Source organism: Oxyura jamaicensis, chromosome 4 (genome assembly GCF_011077185.1).
Source record: "Oxyura jamaicensis isolate SHBP4307 breed ruddy duck chromosome 4, BPBGC_Ojam_1.0, whole genome shotgun sequence".
NCBI classification, from domain to species: domain Eukaryota; kingdom Metazoa; phylum Chordata; class Aves; order Anseriformes; family Anatidae; genus Oxyura; species Oxyura jamaicensis.
Genome location: NC_048896.1, coordinates 22,205,259 through 22,225,725, shown reverse-complemented (window position 1 = coordinate 22,225,725; position 20,467 = coordinate 22,205,259). Strand labels below are relative to the sequence as shown.

Here is a 20,467-nt window from a genome sequence, read left to right as displayed (position 1 = left end):
TCCTTCCAAACATTTTGTCTTCATAGAAAACAGTAATTTTGAGACTGCCACATTTATGCTTCTTGTTTCTTGTAAACAGTTATGTGACCACCCCTGGATCCAGCGCTCAAATTGCCTGGGCCATGCTGTGTGTCCTGGAGAGTCTGACATGGCCAACGTTTCTTTAAAAGCTCACTTGAGAGTTTTATGTTTCTGAGAAAAGACACTATTCTTAGCTGCAGACATGTGGAAGAATGCAGGGGAAAAGAGATTCCAGATGCACTGGCCGTGAGGGCCCTCTGTGAGTAATGCAGAAGGAGCGAAGGGGGATCAGCTGCACGAATGCCATTCCTTTTGCTGAGAGCAATTGTCTCATCCTCACAAGTCCCCCAAAGGCAACAAGCAAATGCTTGTAGGCTCTTGTCTGTATCCCCTGTTTTTTTTATTTTTATTTTTATTTTTATTTTTTTTTAAAGTGTAACCTTTGTACAGTAGTACAGCAAGCAGATCTCCCTCTCACTGATCCCTGCAAGGACCACGACTGTTATGATGGGCTTTACCAATAGCAGTTAGGAATGGAAAAGACCAAGAATGGCACCTCCTGACAAGGCAAGGTTGTTTGCGTCTACTCTGCTCACATCAGTCATCTTCTCAGATTGACAGGTGACTGAACACATGGCAGAAACCAGACTGCTTTTAAATTGTCCTGCCTTTTGCTTCTCTGCACAGCTGCCTTACTGGTGCTTTCGTTAGCCAGCAATAGCAGTTACCTGACCGCTGATATTTTGTGGCCAGAAAAATGGTTCCTGATGGCTTCATAGAAAGTCCTGCTAGTAATTTAGTAGATAAAATTTTTCTGCTCTTCATAGTGACATGCTGGTTTGACGTGATGGTATGAATATACTTTCCTCACTGTAAACAGAAAGTTGGGTCTTTCCAAGAAACAGAGCCACAAAAATTATTTGCATTACCACTGATAAGTCAGAAAAACTGCAGCCCCAAACCTGCAGTTTGTTATGGATGGAGAGAAGGATCTGTGTGTGCCTCTAATTGCTGGCTGCTTAGCACGTGCAGGATTCAGGCTGCTGATTCAGACACAACCACAGTGAGGCATGTAAATCTATGCTGAAATCTGCCCCCAGTTGTTGGGTAACTATTCTCAGTAAGGGTGACAAACACAGCTTAAATAAAGAGTCTAGGTTCAGTTTTTTTGAAGAGTATCTCGCTTAAATGCTAGATGTATCTTGCAGATTAGTTTGCAGAAGAGCAAATGAGGTTAGGTCCACCTATTTTTGCCTTTTTTGTTAAATGACGGATGTTCTGTCAATAATCATGTTACTGGCAAGAAAATATGACATTTATATTGCACCCGCAGCTTGCATTTTAAAAATAGGTATTGTCCAGCTATAGTTTAGATGAAAATCCAAGAACACATCAAGCGTGCTCATTTATCATTCCCCAGTGAAGCTGTTTTGCCACACATGCCAAAGGTAATTGCAGAGTGCATTATATATGGAATTCATTACTTGCTGGTGACATTTGATGAACTTGGGTCTCGACACATGACTGCTGGATGAAGTAGCCTTGTTTGGTTTGTGTCTCACTTACTAGAACAGCTATTTGAAAGAGAGGCATCTTGTTTATCTAGGAGTATTTGTTCTTTTGGAGGAAAGAAAAAAAAAAAAAAAGCCCTCTGATGTTCTGGAGGACATCAGCACTGCTCTTTAGCCATGCTCTGCCCTGTGAACCATGTGTGCCTTTACTGTCAAAGATGTGGGAGATCTTCAGTGAGTTCTCATATCTTTTTAAGTGGTCTTTGAAAATACTTTATTTCCTTCATCAAAGGTAAAATATAGCGTTATTAAACTCCGGGCCTCAGAAATAACAATGGGGGTTGGTGGTTATCCTGGGTAACTGTGAACTGTTGAGATGAATACCTCTTTTTGTGTGGCTGTGGGAGATGACTGAAGATGTTCTTCCCTTAGTCTTAGACATAGCAGCATACAGCACACTGCAAGTCACTGCTGGAACGACTGATTTTCTTGCAGCAGTGCTAACAGAAAGGGTTATTCAGTAGAACTAACATCTCCACTGTGTCTACCACAGGGTGTGTTGGAGAGCTTTCTGGGCACAGCAGTCACCGGAGCGATATTTTGCCTTTTTGCTGGTCAGCCACTCACAATTTTGAGTAGCACGGGACCTGTCCTTGTCTTTGAACGGCTTCTCTTTAACTTCAGCAAGTAAGTGAAAGGGTGGAGGGCGGGCGGGAGGAGGGGAGTAATTTCTCACACTAATAAAATACTAGTAGGGAACAAGATGGCTTGTGGTGGGGAAGGAGGGGGGTTAGTGCATGAAAACATTGCTTTGTTCTTTGTCGAGACTTCAGTGCTATCACGTCTGAGATTTTCACAGGCACGTGTACCCCCAAGCACTGCCCGGTGTGTGGGTGCACATCTCTGTTGGGCCTCTTGGAAATGCTTTGCCAAGTCTGTGCTTGATGAGAAGTCTGCACTACTTTCAGTTAGTGTGCTTGTTCCTCCTGACTGCTGCATATGTTTTCCTGATTGCTGTGTTTCCCATCAGAGCAAAGAAAGCTATTCCAACCCGCAGGGATTTCCCTAACAGGATCCCTTAGGTCTCCAGGTTACCAAAAACTTGTCCTTAAATCAGTACTCATTTGAAGTAATTGCTACAACTGATAAAAATAAAAGTACCTATGATATAAACAGCTACACAACTCTGTTTGTTCTCAGAATTCCTAGGTGGAGTTGTGCTGTATTAAATGCTTCTGCTTTGTTTTGTCTTTTAACTAGCATAAAGAGGTTCTGCTCCCTCCTAACAGTGTTAGCACATATGCTGCGCTAACAGCTGAAACCCAGAGCTAAGGGGAAGCCTGTTCTATTAGGTGTTCTCATTTGTTATTTCCATATCTGCAATGCTGGGAAAATACAATGAGAATCCCTAATGAGATCAGCATATTCATTGATAACTTTACTTGTAGGACTACTGATATTGTGGAGGGTGTTTAGAAAATAGGTAACATTGAGTTATACAGAAATACCCCAGATCTCATGGCCCTCTTTTCACCCATCAGGGAGAGTTCACAACATTGCAAATACTTGTATTGCAGGACAAAAAAATCAAAGGCTTTTAGATTGGCATTGCTGAGCTTTCTTTCAAAAGCAGTCACCCATTATGTGGAACAGATCTTTTGCCAATTGTAGTTATTTTTAGAAAATGGCTATTGAATTACTAAGATAAACGTGGATGCAGGTTGCAATAAGGCAGGAGGTATGGTACAGAATTGGCTTTTTAATCTCCTTCTTCATTACATGTGGGCTATGTGGGTACTTATTCAGAAATAATTGAGCAGATCCAATGTGACTGTGCCTGCCCTACACATCAGAAAAGTCTTCTGAGGTACAGAGTTTCTGGAAGGCAGACAGTATTTTGACACGTGATCCCACTTATGCAGTGCTACAATGGACTCCTTTGGAGTGAGCTGGTTTCATCTGCTTCCTAAACTCCGTTGATAATGCTTGTGGCAGCATAAGCTATGCCTGCGAAAGTCCTGCAACTCGGGGTGAAATGGGCATAGTCTGATTCTTGTATCACACTGTCAAAGCTAGTGCTATTCTAATCAGTATTATTGGGTTTGAGGCCAGAACGGCTTCGCACCACTCTCTAATCCCCGCATTCAAAGAGCCCTGTTTATACCAACACAGGCAGAGGTTCATCTTGGAGTCAAGGATGCCAGGGAGAGACCTTGAATCATCTGCTGTCTCCTCCTGCCTGGCCATGGGACTGCCATTGTCCTTGGCACAATCATGTTTGCACAATCATGTCCTGTTTGTGTCTGGTTTGCAGGTCTGCCCAGGTGTTGCACCTGGAAGAAAAAAAAGCAAGATGGAAAAATACTTCCTGTGGCTTTGGGAGGGAGAAGGTGGTTATTTTTAACCAGAGGAGGAGGTGGTGGTTATAAAAGCTATTGTCCTAACAACCTGCTGGAGCAGAAGGGCAGGATTTTTTTGAGGGACTCTTTCTCACAAGGAAATTGGAATCAAGTACTGTGATTTTCAATAATGTATTTGTGGTTTTTCATATTCACAACACCTTGTTTCCTGCTGGGAGCAAAATGAGAAAGACCTCCCATCTACTGATTCATTTAAAGAGTGTGTGTGTGTGTGTGTGAGTGTGTGTGTGTGTACAGATACCTAAGAAAGCCTCTGTTGGATGACAACAAGCATTCCCAAAAGAAATTGAAAATACATCTCGATCAGATCTTCATTACCAGCACAGTGCAGTTCTGTATTGTCCTATTCTGCAGATCCCATCCTATTTCTCTGCACTCCCTCCCATTCGGTGTAGTAAATCAAACATTAAAACTCTGCTGTGAAGAATTTGGTTGGCAATATATAATAAAACATTTAAATTTGAATTTAACCTCAGTTTGCTGCTCAGTTTGATTAAGTTAAAGGTTACTCTCAGTTATCACCCTAACAACCAGGTGAGTTGCCTAGGCCTGGTGCTCCCATCTTACAGAGCGGTTTCAGCCCATTTGGACTGGAAGCAATGGGAATATACTCAGCCACCCTGAAAAGCACTCCCAGCCCTTCTGCCTTCCAGACGCAAAAGTGGGGTGTTTGGAAATTATCCTCTGCAGGGATGCCAGAAAAAAAATGAGCCAAGGACAAAGTGTTTCATCTGCTGTATTCTGTACATGAAATGTCCTGTGCATTTTCATTTGCTTTTAAGTTTCAGAAGTGCTGCGGGAATTTGAGGGGTGAAAACAAAATAGTTAAAAACTTTTGAACTTCTTGAATAGGGTGCAGTCAGGACAATATCTGGGTTTCTGCCAACCATCTTCTTCACACTTGTCAGATGGACAACAGTTACTTCTCTCTAAGACACCGGGTCTGGATATTTCAGAGAGCTATTGCTGGGATCTTTTTCCCCCTTCTCTTTTTCTAAATCATCATTCTATTTCTTCCTTGCTCCTTACTCCTCTTTCCAGGTCAGACTCTGAGAAGGCTGCTACCCTCTCTGAGATTTTTGTCTACAGTAAGGAGGAAACATTGCGGAGACTTGTTTTGAATGCAGATGCCCAACACTGAGCCTACATGACATCGACCCAGGATCCTCACAGAAATGCCCAGTAGCAAGCCTTTACCTTGCCTAGGCTTCAGCATTTTCTCCAATTTTACAATTACAAGGTTGTAGTTTCCCCTGTTTAGGTGTAGTTCCCTCTGTTCAGGTACTGTTTTGTTCTCCACTCTGCAGTTTGATACCGTGCAGTAGAAAATTGTCCTCAAGCCCCTCTGTCTGCCAGCATTTCTGCTGGTGATGGGGTAGGTGCTGGGTGAATCCCAGAGCACAGTACCAAACTGCTGCAAAGTTCAATGCCCATGGGTGAATGCTGACAAAGGGCAGAGGTGCGTAAACAGCACACCGAGTCAGACCACGTCTAATTGGGTCACTCTGACCCCTGGAAATAGTGTGTAAAAGCATGTACGTGGGCGATGCAAGGTTACTTTTCACTATAACTACAGGAAGTTTGAGGGAGTCCATCTGCAGTGGGGACTTGGATATACAGTAGAACCATCTTGTTGCCAGTTCTGAAGGCATCCTGTTTTGCCAGGTTGCAACTGCTCTGCCAGGTGTTTTGCCACTGAGCTAAAACCACCCCTAGTGCTAGGAGCTAAGCCATCGCATAGGCACTCACAGTCCTCGGGAGGAGCTGATGCTGATCAGAGCCTTTCCTCCCAGTGCAAACAGGCTTGGAAGGGTTTGTCTTCAGGGCCATCTAGCAATTTCCTTCTCTCTCATGCCTTTGAGAGTGACTTGAAGTTGCTTTTATGCTGTTATGTATCAGAGCCGTGGGTGGTTATCTGGTGTAGCCTGCATTCCTAAGGCGTTTTGAAGTGGGCTTTTGCTCCTTTTATTTATTTATTTAGTTTTAAGGAAAATTCACAGGGAGAAGTGCTCAGGTTGTTGGGGGAAAGAAAGGATAAACTCCCAGGCTCTGTCTCCTCTCTACAGTTTTTCAGTACTGTCAGAGACTTTGCTCTGAAACTTTCCACAGAAACTGTCTTCCTACCCTTCCTTTGCACACTGTGGTCTGGCAGGAAAGGGCTACCTGGCTTCCATGGAAAAGCAGCTGGCTGTTCTGGCTGGGGCTTGGCCCTGCTTCCTCCAGCTCCTTTTCCCAGAATGGTCAGTAATCTCCTTGGCTGGGCCTTACTTTCTTTGCTGTTTGATTTTCTTATTTCTTTGAGCTTAAAAGCCTCCCTTTGAACTTGGTGGTATTAGGATATGGCAGTCTCAAGCAGTAAACGGGGCAGACAAACTTCCCAGGAAGGAATGATATGGTTCACCCCATCATCCCCAGCAGCCTGCCGTATCCTGGCACCAAGGACTGGTCATTTTCTGCTTTGTGTTTTTTTATGTGCTGCTGGTACTTTTCTGAGATAATGTAAGGGCATGAGACATGGAAATGCAGGCTTGCGAGTGAGAGGCTTAACAGGAAATTGCTTTTCTAAAGGAAGTTTGTAAACTGTGGTTACATCTTCATCTGGTGGAAGGCTGTCTGAGTTCAGCTGCTCTTGGGCTGGGCAGCTGCATGTTTGGGCCTTTACAACTCTGAGTGTCTTTGCCAAGGGAGGATTTGTCCTGGGAAGCCTAGAAAGAGCTTGAATTCACTGGTAACATTTAGTAGTGGAGGCGGAAGGAAGAATGATCACTTGTGCAAGCTTTTCTGCTACCTCAGCTATTAAACTGCACAAGGTACTTGTACGGAGTTGACTGGCTGAAAACAGAGCTTAGCAATTGGGAACACTTTCTTTTAGTCTAAATACAGCCAGGTCCCAGAGTCCACACGTTCTTCTTCCACTTCTCACTAGTAAGTGCAATTCTGTATGAATTTATCTAATCCTTGATATTTTCCTTTCCTGCCACCCTGTTTTGTTGCAGAGACAATGATTTTGACTACCTGGAGTTTCGTCTCTGGATCGGCCTTTGGTCAGCCTTCCAGTGTCTCATTCTTGTTGCTACTGATGCCAGCTTCCTGGTCAAGTACTTCACACGCTTCACCGAAGAAGGTTTCTCCTCACTTATTAGCTTCATCTTCATTTATGATGCTTTCAAGAAGATGATCAAGTTGGCAGATTATTACCCGATCAACTCCAAGTTCAAGGTGGATTATATCACACATTTCTCTTGTGCCTGTGAACCACTGGGTCCAGGTAAGAGAACGTATTATTGGCCTTCCAATTTGCAGACGGAACATCTCATTTGTGTTGTTTTGTTTTGTTTTTAAATTGTGCTGTGGCTCAAATAATAATGTGGTAGATTGATCCTTTATCAGTCTTCTTCAGGTATCCCATCTTTGCTTTATTTTCAAGCCGAGGGATGTATTTAACCCTAACTGCCAACTGGAATTTCTTTCTAGCCAACCTTTCTGGCACTCCTCATGTGAGCACTGTTAAGAGCAGAGAAGCTCTCTCTGTACCTGTGTCTCCTCACATCCGTGTGGCCTGTAATTCTGAGCAGCATCCCTCTGAGAAGCCTGTGAAGGGTCAGAAGTGAGGGCTAGGTCACTGCTGTGGTGCTTAGGTCACTCCTGATATCTTCTGTACCATTTTGACAAGTGGAGGAGCTGGATTTATTCAGGGCGTTACCCAAACATGGGCGGTTTTGCACCTTTTGGCTGTGTATGAGTGCAAAAGCATGAACAATTCCTCATTAGAGTGGAAGGGAAATATATCCATCAGTTTAGCCTATCGCTAGAGTGTGGGCCGCAAGGCAAGCATAGCCAGAATACGTATAGATCTGGCAATACAACCGGGAACAAAAGGTTACAAAACCCAAACACAAACAGAAGCATGCTGGCTGTTACCACTAGGGAAGTTGTAACCAGTCCTAGGATTATTCAAACAATAAGGACTGAGTAAGAAACTTGGTTTGTACTCAAAGTAAACTTCAGGTTATCTTGGCATACCTGCCAAACAGGAAAAGCATCTGGCTGCTGCTAGCTGCCTCTTTGCAGGAGGTGTGAGGAACTGGATCCATATAAACTGTGTGCTTACGTTAGTTATTAAATGCACAGTCACTGTAAGCACTCAATGCTAGTCCAATTCTGCTTCCATCTGAATGGTAGGGTGCTTTCTCTCTTGGTGGCTGAATGGGTAGGCTGATTATGTCTCTCTCTAACCTTGCAATGCTCAACAAACGTCTCAGTTTCCCAAATGAATGCCCAGGGCACAGACCCACTGCACAGGGCAAATGTAGCAGTACAGCTCCAATGTGAAGAGGAAATGGAGCATTGTGGCAGAAACCCACATTTGTTGTTTCATTTTGTAACAGATTTATGCCCAGAAATGCAATCTTGATCTATACCTTCTAAGCAAGTGGTGGGAGGATTAGCATGTGTCGTTTGATAAGGTCCACAGATCCTTACTGCCATGATGCTTTTTTGGTCTTTTTTGCCTCCTAGCCAGATGTTTGTTTCAGAGGGTAAGATGACTTGAACACAAGCAATTCCGCGAGTCTTGCTTGATGTTTCTGTGTAGTCACAGCAGAGGTATCACACAGTGGAAGCCTGGCTTCACTGGGCACTTGTGCATGCATATGCACGCATGAACCCTTACATCTGCGTGCTAGGCCCCAGGTCTTAGTGCCAACCCCAACACCGTCTTGCCCTAGGCAGGGCTGGGCCAGTAGTTGAGTGTGATAGGCTTAGGTCTCCTGAAACAGGAGACTTAAGGAGGGAGCAGTGGACCCCTTGCTGGGCTTGAGGCAGTGGGTGGATCCTGCTGGCTGCATCATCTGGGACTTTATCAGGAGGATGGAAGTAGTCTCATCTTCAAATGTTTCTTCTTTAGTTTTTCAAGTAACACTGAATAAGCCTTGAATAGAAAGAGTGAGAGCATAATACTGGACATACAGACAACAATCTGTATATGTAGCCCTCTGGGCCATCTCTCCAGACACACCAACCACTCCTGCATAGACCTGTGCCAATCTGTGGCACCTCAGGCATGAAGACTTTAGCAGTATGAGTAATGTCTGAGTTTCAAAAGCTGCCAAAGTTGAGGGAGCAGATTGGAAACAACAAACTACCTTGGAACAGAGCAGCAAACAGTGATCCCATATTTAAACTCAAACTAAAACAAGCTGGAAGAAGTCTTGTGCAAGTTCCTGGGGTATGGTATTCACAGAGCTAGTGACAGTAGATAGGCCCTTCCGCTGTTCTTATCCCTTGGTTGGGGACAGTTCAGCACCTTTCACAGGACTGAAATACACTGATGCACACATATCTGTATAGCCGTGTCTGTGCATAAACCCAGACAGACAGCACAAATTTAATTCCTTCTCCTTACGAAAAGGCAGCTTTCCACATCAACTGCTCATCATCACAGTTACAGAGGCAGTTCTCTCTCCTGCCATGCAACAAGTATCAGCAGCAAAGCCGCAGACAACAGCCAGGAAACAACCTAAACTAAATACTTTCAAAAAGGGTTCCACGGCTTCTCTTGGTTTGCTCATTTTTGAAGCTAATGCATTGCTCTGTTTCCATACCTATAGACATGCTATAGGAGTCAGTCTGTAACATTTCATACACAAAATGGAAGTGGCCTCATTCTCCATGTCATGCATTTCTTAATGTGGAAGCAGAATATCGTTGGTTTTCCAGGGTATTTCTACCTGCTCTGCATGGTGTTGGTGGCCACGCAAGGCTCAGGGAAATGGTGAATTGTGCCCCAGCAGCTGTTTGTGTTGTTTATCCCTTGACTCTGAGGTGAATTCATTGAGGAGGACGCACAGCGTAAGCAAGGAGTTCTGAATGTAATCTGTGGAGAGCTCCAATCCCAGCTGTGTCGTGAACATCTTCAAAACAAAGCTCAAGACTGAAAAGGCTGGTTGCAGGTTTTCCAAGCATGTATCAGAAGCCCATTAGGACATCAATTACCCTTTTTGAGAATATTTACCCCTCTTGAAAGTTTGTGGGCTTCCTCTCATATATCAGGAAAAGGAATAAAAAGGCAAATGGCAGATTAGCAAAAGGGCATGCCCGATTCTAGGAAATGATGTGTAACGTGGTAGCAGGCAATTGCTTTCCAGTGTTCCTCCTATAATGCAGATAATGTGTGTTGCTGCTGGGGGTGTTATTAGCTGTGGTTGATAAGCTGTCAGAGGTTGTGCTGGGGACAAGGGGAGATTTTCTGGTGTTTTTTTTTGTTTGTTTGTTTGTTTTTTCCCTCCTCAAAGTAAGTGCAGGTAAAGCTGTATTGACTTTGTCACACTACAGCTGGCTGTTCTCTCATACAGGCTTTATTCAGGCTTTTTACAGTTGTCTTTAATCTCTGTCATTGAGATCTGGCACCAGAGTCTTTGCATCAGTACTTAGCCTGCATTGCTCAGCTTCTGCACTGTGCTCTGCTCTCCTGCTCACAGAAGCCTCAGGAGGCTGCACAGCAGCATCTTACCAGCCCCATCGCGCCTTCTGGAGCAGGCAGTTTTTTCTCAGCCCACCTGCAGGGCCTTGGGCAGGCCACCAGCTTGTGCGTGCTGCCACTGCTCATACAGATGCTGTTGTATTGATGTTCCTACGGACACGTTCTGCTGACAGTGGGGGAAGCCAGCCATCACTGCAGATGCCCTACAAGAACTTCAGAGCAGTCGATGCTGCTCTTCGTGTGGGATACGCAGGTCTCCCACCGTACAGAGCTGTCCTGCAGATTTTCTTGGTTTATCTGGCAGGGTGCTAACTCACTGGGAGTGTTTGGGTCCCTCGGGGTTGCTCTGTCACAGTTTGCGTGTCATGCCACTGCCCATGTTTTGGAGAAGGTGAGGAATTCTTTTTCATTTAGGGCCAAATGGCCATTAGTTCAGGTGTGTAGGAGGACATCACACAGGACCTTAAAGTAATGCCTTTGAAATCGCTGATGGGATTTTTGTGTGGTCTGGAAATAATTAAACAGTGTGCCATGCAGGGGCTTCCCTTTGATCCTTGTACCTCCAGTCTGTGTCTTTGAGCAAACATTCACTGTTTTATAATGTGGGTGGAGAAGTTTAAACACAAAAAATACACTCCATCCACTTTCAGGAACGTTATCATCCACATAGCAACTAGTCAGAGCTGGAGTTAAAAGGACAGCTGCAGAAAGTTTCTCTGTGTGCCAACAGAGAAATCAGAAGCAGCAAAAGAAATCCTCTGCGCTCTTGGTGCATTCTGGGGAGGAAAAAAAAAAAAAAAAGAAAGAGAAGAGAGATTTTTAGATTTCACTGACACTGCGTTCCTGTGATATCACACAGGACTGGAGCAGACAGAGAGGCAGGGAGGCCCTCTGAGGCTGGAGTATTTGGCAAAGCATAGAGGCTGTGTGCTTGTTGCAGGTTTTTTGGTACTGATGTGACAGTGCTGTGACTCTTGTTGAACTCACCATGATGCACCTGTCTGCTCAGAGTGGACAAACTTTTCTATACAAAAGGTTTTTTACCTGATCAGTCATGCCTCTGGAGAGAGTTTTGATGTGACAAGATGCCAGAAAAAGAACACAAAACACTGCATTAATCTCTTCTCAGACCTGATGTCTCCAGAAAAGGATTGCATCATTTTACAGGCTCACAGCATTGCTTATGGTTTGGCACAATTCTCACACCCGATTGGTGTCCTTGGGGTTAAAGAGTCCCCTGGCCACTCAGCATTTCTGTACCAGGCCTTTCTAAAGGGATTGGTGCTATTGCAGGGAAGATGTCAGCATCAAAATCTGCAGTTCTGCTTCCAGGCATAGCATATAGATGTCTTGACAAGAATCATGAGATGTTACAAGGGTCTGGGAGGCTGCCTACATTTAATGTTGTTGTGCTAGTTATCTAGACCCCATTATGATTTCAGTAGTGTAAAAGATGCCCGCTTACAATTTCTCCAGCTAAACAAATGTGCCCTATACACTATTTTAACAGAACTTTAATATTGTTACCAGACATAGAAATACTTGCAAAATGTAAATAAAATGGGGGGGACGTAACTGACGAGCCTATTTTCAGGCAAGATTGCATTTCTAACTGAATTTTAAAATATAGATCATTTCTAATCCTATGAATACAAAAGGAAAGCATGCAACTATGTCACAGTGTATGTTTCCCCTTTTTAGCAAAATTAATGATCTCTATCATGTTAATTACAAAAACTCTTATTTATTTTTTAAAGCCGAAAAGTGGGATTGCGCCGCATTCTGCAATGCATTCTGTTTTCTTGATATTTTGAGGACGTATATAATCTTAAATTAATAGCTATGAGAATTCTGTATTCATTTTAATCCAGAAATTGTTGGGAAAATACTGCAAAACCACAAAATAGTATGTTGTCTTTCTATTTTTGTTATTTACAATGAACATCAAAAAAAACATCCCAGTTAGTTTAGTTTTGAATTGTTTCCCTTACTCTTCTTCCCTTTTTGAAGTGACTTATGACTGTTGTTCGAGTCACTTCAAAAAAATACTTTTGACTCTTTACTTGAGAAAAGAGATTGCAAATACTCTCTGCTGCTGCTTTACCAAGATGGAATAACAAATGACTTAAGAGCTTAAATTTGCTTTCTTTCCAGGCCATTTTGACATCATGCTCAGTATTCTTTTTCTGTTCTCTCTTTCAGATAATAGCTCATTATTTAATGGGACAACTGTGCCGTCAGTTGATGGGCTGCCCTATTCCTCTACCGAGATGGTAAGTGAGGCTTCTAGGAAGGCGGGCTTTGCAAACATCAGTGTGGTGTTCAGTGACTGGGGAAGAAATGGGAGCTGGCATCCCTCCATCGCTCATGCTTTCACTCCGCAAAGCGACAACGTTCAAGCAGCAGGCCAGCCACGACAGCAAGAGAGGAAATTTACTATTTTTTATTATTATTTTTTAATGTTAAATAGAATCAACTGGCAGTCCCAAAATTGGGAAAAATTAATAGGTATTTATTCTGGTAGTGCTGTTCCAACCTTCCTTTGGGAACATGTCCTCCTATAACCTGGCAGTTTGTGGCCATGACCTTCCAGAGTGTTGACGTAAGAAAAGTTTGCACAGTTGAAACCAAGGGCAGCTTCCAACCCTGCTCTCCTCACTGAGCTGTGGTATGACAGAGCAAGCAGTTTACAGCTTGGTTTTATTTCAGCTGTTCCTTCCAGTGGCATTGATTGAAAGTGCAGTTCATGGGCTTCTTCGTAGTTCGCCAGGAAATCTGCTGCCTGTTTTCACAATGTATTTCTCTTTCCCACTTCTGTATTTTACTTTTCTGTCTGAAAATACACCTTTGCAGGGACAGGGACTACAGTCTTGGAAGTCTGTAAGGAAGTGTTTCTGCTGGGCCAAAGAGATCACTAACTGATCATGTGAAGAAAATCCTTACACTGACACACACACCCCTTCGCCTGTGACACTACAAAAATGTTACACGGCACTTTATCCTCCAAGGATTTCTTGTAGTACCACCTACAGAATACTATGTGTGCAATTTGATGGCAGTAGTGACTTGCGCATGGTGGCCTCTTTCTTGCAATGGAGCTGTGTGTGTTAGCAGGAAGCAAGTGGATGTCCCTGCGGATTAGTAGGATCCTCGTGTGCAAACCTCATCATGTCCAGAGCTGTAATGGCACCAGTGTGGCCAGCCCTTCATTTGGAAGGTCCTATTTCTATCCTGTTCTTTGTTTTTCTGTGGCTAGCACTGGCTTTTCCAGATTTCCCTCACATGGTGAGCTTTGGATGATGAGAAAGAAACAGATCTTGATAGGTTCAGATGCTTCTATGTTTCATGCATAGGAAGTTGAGAGACAGAGTAGTAACCTTACGCTGAAGAATACAGATCCTACTTGTCTGTATTTCTCTTAATGTGGTGGCCAATCAGGTAGCCCAGCAGAAAGGTAAGGGTTTCTGGGCTTGGCATGCTGTGCAGAACCACTTCAGGCACTAGAAGTTAGACATAAACCTGAAGGAAAGGGCATCCCCCAAGGTCCCAAAAGGGTCGGCAGCAGCATGAAGAAATAGAAGCGAGATCTCCTGATTCTGCATCTGTGTGCCCTTTACTGCTCCTTGCCATCTTCCCAGCCCCACCTCTGTCGGCTTGCTGTGGTTCTGAGCATCTGAGTTCACTGCTTCTTGAAGGGCTGAAAGTGAGGGACTAATTGTTCAGCTGCACGTCACACAAAATAATGCTTGGGGAAGTGATGAGCAGCCCCAAGCTCTCATACAATGCCAGCCGTCAGGACGCCTAAATCCACCTGTCAAGAGGAGAGTGCCAGTTGCCACTTCTGTTTCATTAACGAGAACGACTCTTCTCATTATTTGTGAATTTAGCATTTGATTGACAGTCTCGGGAGAGAAGAGGCATGCATTAGAGGAAGGCAAAGAACCAAACTCAGGCCGGGAGACAAGAAAAAAATCCAACAAGTTGTGTTTCCCAACTGTCCTTTGTTGGAACAGTGATTTTGACATCTCGGCCCTCCTTCCCCAAAACCCCATTTTGTGACACCCTTCCTGCCACCCAGTAGGGCTGGAGGCAGCTCCTGTCAGACCCGATTGTATCTCTGGCTGATTTTGCACAGAGCCGGGGGGCCATGCTGCCCCTGGAGGAACTGAACTCTCTTGCTTTAGCCCTGGTCCCTGCTGGGAAAGCGAGCCCCTGGCACAGAGCTTGGCTGTTTCCTTGCCTGTGGCAGAGCAAGCTGGGAGCCAGCACTAATTTTTTGTAGTTCCAAAGCAAAATGAATGTCCAGGGACAAGAGACGAGGGTGTTGTGAACAGGAAGAGCAGCCCTGCTACAAACCCTGCCAGACAGCTGGCCAGGGAGGTGAACGTGCTGTGACAAAGCAGGATCACTTTGGGGGGCGGGGGGAGGATCTCCTATAGCTGGCAGCTCCCTGGTATAGGAAATGGAGCATCTCATCCATCCTCCTGTGCAGATGGCTTATCCATGGGCTTTCATGAAGGGACGTCTGTGGTACAAAGTCCTCTTCTGGTGCCCCAAATCCTTGTCCCAGCCTGAAAGCTGCAGCAGGAGAGCTCGCTAAATAATGTATCCTGGTGCTCAGAGCAAAGACAACCCAAGAAGTCCTGGAGTTTTCTGGCTATTTACAATCTGCTGGTTGGCCCTGTATTTGTGTGCTGCTGTTTGTACGCCTGTCAGTCTCAAATAAGCTGCCAGCCAAATGTTTGAATGGCGGTGAGCACTTCCAAGAGGGGCCACTGATTCATTTAGGTAGTGGGGTTGTGGGAAAAGGGATGTCATCTTGTTTCTGCTCTTTGGTATCCCAAACAGCAATCTTAACTATTGAACACTCTGTGGGTTTTATTTCTGTAGCTCTAAAAATGCAAGTGCCGGTGGTTTAACTCTGTGGGAGGTATGCATGCAAATGCACGGTGCACGAAGTTTGCTCCCAAATACTGTTTTTTCTGATGTCTGCTCTCCCCTGTGCTGCAGCCCTGAAGCCAACAGTCAGGGCACACGTGCAGAAACCCTATTGATGAGGGATAATTTGGCGCTGCTTGGTGCTGCTGAGAGACACAATGCTGAGAGAGCAAATGTGTCGACATCATGTCAAAACAAGAACATAGCTGGTTTTTTTATATTGTTTTTGTTTATCCTCACTGCTATCACTGTCGGCACAATCATGCCTTAGTTCAGCAGAGCTCTTTGGAGTCACAAAATTTGCTGAGGAAACTGAAGTTTATCACATGCAGCTTCTGACTACTTGATAACCATCCAGTGTTTGGAGGCATACGAGGTATTTTACAATATACCCATATGAACAAGATACTAATAGATACAAAATGAGGCCATGAAGCTTTAGTCTTCAGTGAGTACCTTCAGTATTTTCAAGATTTCTAATATAACTTTGCTTAACTTAGTTGTTGAAAATTTCCCTTATAAGCAACAGCATAGTTTATATCCTACAGTTTTGCCTAAAGAACGTGCTTTTTCTGGTAAATTGCATGTTATTCTGAATTATTCTGTGCTTATATTTGCAATAAGTTTTTCTACAGCTGAAGTATCTGGAGTAAAATAAGCTTATCTCTCTGTGTTATTTATTCACTTAGAGTTTTTGTTAAATATCCACTATCTCTAATTTTACGGTTCCTGGGACTATGATTTCCTTCATTTGGGTTTTCATACAGAAGCAGAGTAGAAACAATGTGATTCTAAAAACTCCCTGGACTGGCAAAAGTTTATAGGTACCTAGAATTACTTGAAACTTTTCTTGGTATTAACACACATGCTCTGAATTCCCAGTCTCCCCCATGACAGTGCTCTCTGGGTGCACCTGGAATAACCTCACGAGCTCACTGCTTTATGCACATTTAGAGTCCTGGCCTCTCATGCATTTGTATTTGTTCTGTCCTCATGGCTCTGCTGATGTTATTATGAATTATACAGGCTCAGGGAGAGGAAAAGACACTTCCTCAGGCTCTGCTCACCTCAAGCATTAGGAAACAGCTGCCCTGTGCGGCTCTGGATTCCACAATGGCATTTTAAATACAAATAGTGTCTCCCTGTCTGGCAACTGCGGTTTTGTAACAAAGTATTCAAATCAGGATGGAAGCTATTAAAAGAAGTTCAGATGTGGGATCTTATTTGCTAGTACTGTAAGGAAGAGACCCTCAGCTCTTGCTGAAATGAACTGAAATTATTGTATTTGTGTATGCTGCATTGAACCCCAGCAGGTGAGCTGGTGCTGTACAACATTTCTGCGGTTTTGAGCACATTTTACCAGCTTGGCAGAGACCTGCTCTGCCACTGCCCTACTTTAGTCATTTTTTGTACCCTGCTCAGGGACATTTACAGCATGCACTGTATCCGGATTACTTTGCAGGTGGTATAGCAGAGAGTGAGGTTGGACATCAGCATCTTTCTGGCTGCTTTTCTGTAAACACAAGGGATTTGTTTTGTCTCCCAAAATTTGCAACCTACCAGCACAAGCTGAATTCAAGCAAACAAAAGCAAGAAAAACTTAGTTTTGTTTGCTCAGCCTTCACTACCATAGTGCCCGTCTTTTAGCCCAGGGCAATTGGCACTGCTTGGTGGAGGGTGCTCAGAGGAGCACCACCTAACTGCAGCAGCATGATGCAGAATTCTCTTGCTGCCAGCAGGCATTAGGCAAGCTAAAGCCTTGTTTCTGTTAGGCAAGGAGAGCACTTTTCTGCTGTGGAAACTGTGCTCATCATCATCCAAGAGAAGCACATTTGGTTTTGGTGTTGCTTGTACTGCATGAGCGATGGGGAGTGGATGTAGAGTTTGTCGCAGGCTTCTGCATGAAGTTTCTGACATGGCACTTCCCCTCCAGAAAACCTAGAATTGTCCAGCAGACCACAGCTGAGGCAGACTTGGAATGGGGAGAGTGTCTGAAATACCTCTCTGAAGCTCGCAGTGTTTAGGTTTGATTGTCAGCCCAGACAGTGAGCACCTTACAGTTGGAAGTATGCTGTGGAAAGGTGCTTCATACACAAAATTGCTATGGGAAGAGATTCAACAGAGACCTTAGCTTTCTCCTTTTGTTTATTGCCTATTCAAAAGATCTTCTTTCCAAGTTTGAAGGTATAACCCCCAATTTTGAAAGTTAACACCATCCTCTGTCTGGGTTAAAATTAATTCTGTCTGCCCAAAAGCACAGGGATTTTTAGCTTCTGTTCCATGCCTCCATTTTCTTCACAGTATTTTTCCTGATGGTCTGCCTCTGTTCCCATTGTAGTGTGGGCAGTGTTTATGTGAACGTGGCATCATGGAAATGTTCTTTTTTTCCTACAGTACAATACCACCATTGACTGGTCGTCTCTGACAAAGAAGGAGTGCTTGAAATATGGAGGACACCTTGTGGGCAACAGCTGTGATTATGTCCCTGACATCACCCTCATGTCTTTCATCCTCTTTTTTGGCACTTACACCTGCTCCATGGCCCTGAAGAAATTCAAGACCAGTCGCTATTTTCCAACCACTGTAAGTCTCTCCTTTCACCCTAACAGTCTGTTTCTTTACTCTTTTAGAGTGCAAAGTTAAGCCTTCCTCTTGGTCACACAGAGGGGCAAAAGCTTTGCAGGGAAGCCAGACTGCATTTGATGCAATAAAAACATAGTACTGGTTAACCAAGGTATATCCTGGGTTTGCTTAGCTTTCACTCTCTGTTTTTCTGGAGGACACAGGTAAGTCAGCGGAAGAGCCAAAATGAGCTGTAATCTGTCACTGAGATGTGACAGTGATTTTAAAGGTACTGAAGGCAACAATTCCAAGTGAAGATATGCAATAAAGTAGCTTACCAATCTTAAGAGTATTTCAGTCCTATATAGTTTCAGCTAGCTATTTTCAGAGCCAGATACAAAGCTCAGTTTCAATACTGACTCTGGGGTAAGCTGGATGGACAATTTACAGAAATCAAATATGCCAAAGGGATGATTAATCAATGTCAGAAGTTTCCCTGTTTATAGCCTAAGGGGAGTGTTTGGGGAGGACAAAAGAAGCCCTTTGCTTTGTCCCTGAAAAGTGGGTAAGCTAGTGGTCTGTATAGCATAGAAGAGATGCATCTTTCATGTTAACAGGTAGCATTTGAAACACTCAAAAATGTAAAACTTGCCTACAGTCCATGTCTGGCATACCTTTTGTGGTAGGGACTTGAAGCAGAAATTCCATTTCTTTTCTTAAGATCAGACACAAAATAGGGAAGGCCTGGTAACCTTTGCATTGATTTAAACAAGATTTTGCTCAGACTTAGAGCCAACTTGTATGTATCTCTCAAGTGCATCTGCTTATTCTGTCTTTGTCATGACAACTGTTCAATGTTCAAAGGCAGGGGAAAAAAAAAACAAAAACAATCAAAAAACAGGCCTTTCAGCTGTGAGGGGTTCACTTGAAACACACTGGACAAGTAGCTCTGCCCTCCCCAAGATTCAGCCTTTGCCAGTTTCATCAGTTTGCATCTGAAAGAAGACATGCATGTGAGCTTCTGTTTGTGTAACAAAAAGCCATGTTTGTGTAAGACTTGTCCCCAGTTTTTGGCATTCTGACAGAATGGGATTTATCCTGCAAGGATTTTTATTTACTGTTTTGCTGTGTTAGAATCAAACCTCTATTATTTTTAATAAAAAGGAAATGAATTCCATCTATTCTGGAATGCCACCCAATTTATCTGTAACTATGTGAACCTGGGAAGCCTGGAAGGAACAAATCTTTAAAGATCCCACATAGTTCCAGACAAGCCTGTCCAGTTTAGCTTCAGAGCCCGACTAGTGGCGGCTTTATGCTGTGATACTGCATTGACTCGGGTAAAGTCGCACTCCTCAGAGTATGTAGAGGATTTAACCAAGAAACTGAGTTTCTCATCCTGTCTGTTTGGATTGACTTATTACTTGAACAGAAAACAATATCATTTCAAACTCTACCATTTACATGGAATATCACATCTGTCTTGGAAGTTTGGGTCTTCCATTTTCTTTCATTCCCCCCCCCCCCCCCCTTTTTTTTTTTGGTCTTAAATGTACATTGCAAAAACAATCCTATTAAAAGAATGGTATCTGGGCATAACATACGTTTTTGTGAAAGGCACATACCTTAAGATTTCTGAAATGACATGAGAAGCTCAACTTGTATCAAAATGCAGTGTCTGCCCCTGCAGAGAAAAAACATGAATATGAGAATCCTAAAGAATCAGAGATCAGAAGGCAAACAGGAGGAGACAATATTAAATAATATGTAAAAATGTCACTATTTTTTAGGCTCGTTTGTAAATACTCAATATCTGTTAATGTTGGAAGTGACCTTGAAATCTTTCAGTAATCAGTACAACCAGAATGAGAACAAATGCAATTATTTAAAGAAGAAACAAACCTAAACTGTCTCAGAATTCTTCCCAAGACATTAAATAGTTCTCAACCATTACTTTGGCAGTTTGGCTTACCATAGCAAGCAGTGGGCTGTCCTGGCCCCACAAAGACTCCAAGCCTCCCATGTCCCTGCACGGTCCCCATGTGCCTTAGCCTCAGGCTGCTGCTTGGCACCGACAGTCAGAGAGCAGTGCAAAGCGTGTGCTAGCAGTGGACTTGCTCTGCTCCCGGGCATGTTCAGCACCTTGTCAGGAGAGGAACTGGGAGTCTTGAGCGAACTCTTCCCTCCCTACTTTTTCTAAATGCATTTCATCTTGCACAGGAAGTTACTTAATGAAGAAAGGACCTCTTTTTCTTGATAGACTTGCATTGCAAGCTTTTCAGACTCCTAGGCCTCCATCCTGGTGGTTGTTGGCTGCTGTTGAAAGCAGTATCAGTAAGACTGTTCTGAAGAATTCATGTGGGAGTTTCTTACAAAAGCAGTTTTCTTTTTCCTTAGGCTTGTTTTCATACTTCCATTTAGGCTTAATTGTTTGGCCTTCAGACAACACAGTGAAGTACCAAGGCACATTTTGGGAAAATGGAATAAGACATTACAATGTGCACCTTTGTTTCTATGTAAAAAAAAATAATTAG

General features: G+C 43.6%; 1 protein-coding gene and 1 long non-coding RNA gene across 6 annotated transcripts in view; one reads left to right on the top strand and one right to left on the bottom strand.

Moving 5' to 3' along the window:
- The window catches only part of SLC4A4 (solute carrier family 4 member 4), a 225,408-nt gene that overhangs the window by 176,666 nt on the left and 28,275 nt on the right, over positions 1-20,467 (top strand). For all 5 annotated transcript variants that reach the window (XM_035325885.1, XM_035325886.1, XM_035325888.1 and 2 more), the window contains 4 exons: positions 2,086-2,219; positions 6,949-7,220; positions 12,636-12,706; positions 17,766-17,954. In XM_035325885.1, the coding sequence (XP_035181776.1) occupies positions 2,086-2,219; positions 6,949-7,220; positions 12,636-12,706; positions 17,766-17,954 (666 nt within the window). The remainder of the gene's footprint in view (positions 1-2,085; positions 2,220-6,948; positions 7,221-12,635; positions 12,707-17,765; positions 17,955-20,467) is intronic.
- Positions 360-19,614, bottom strand: LOC118166748. Its single transcript, XR_004750706.1, has 3 exons — positions 19,559-19,614; positions 3,745-3,865; positions 360-412 (listed from the first exon to the last, which is right to left on the bottom strand). It is a non-coding gene; the product is annotated as an uncharacterized LOC118166748 (long non-coding RNA).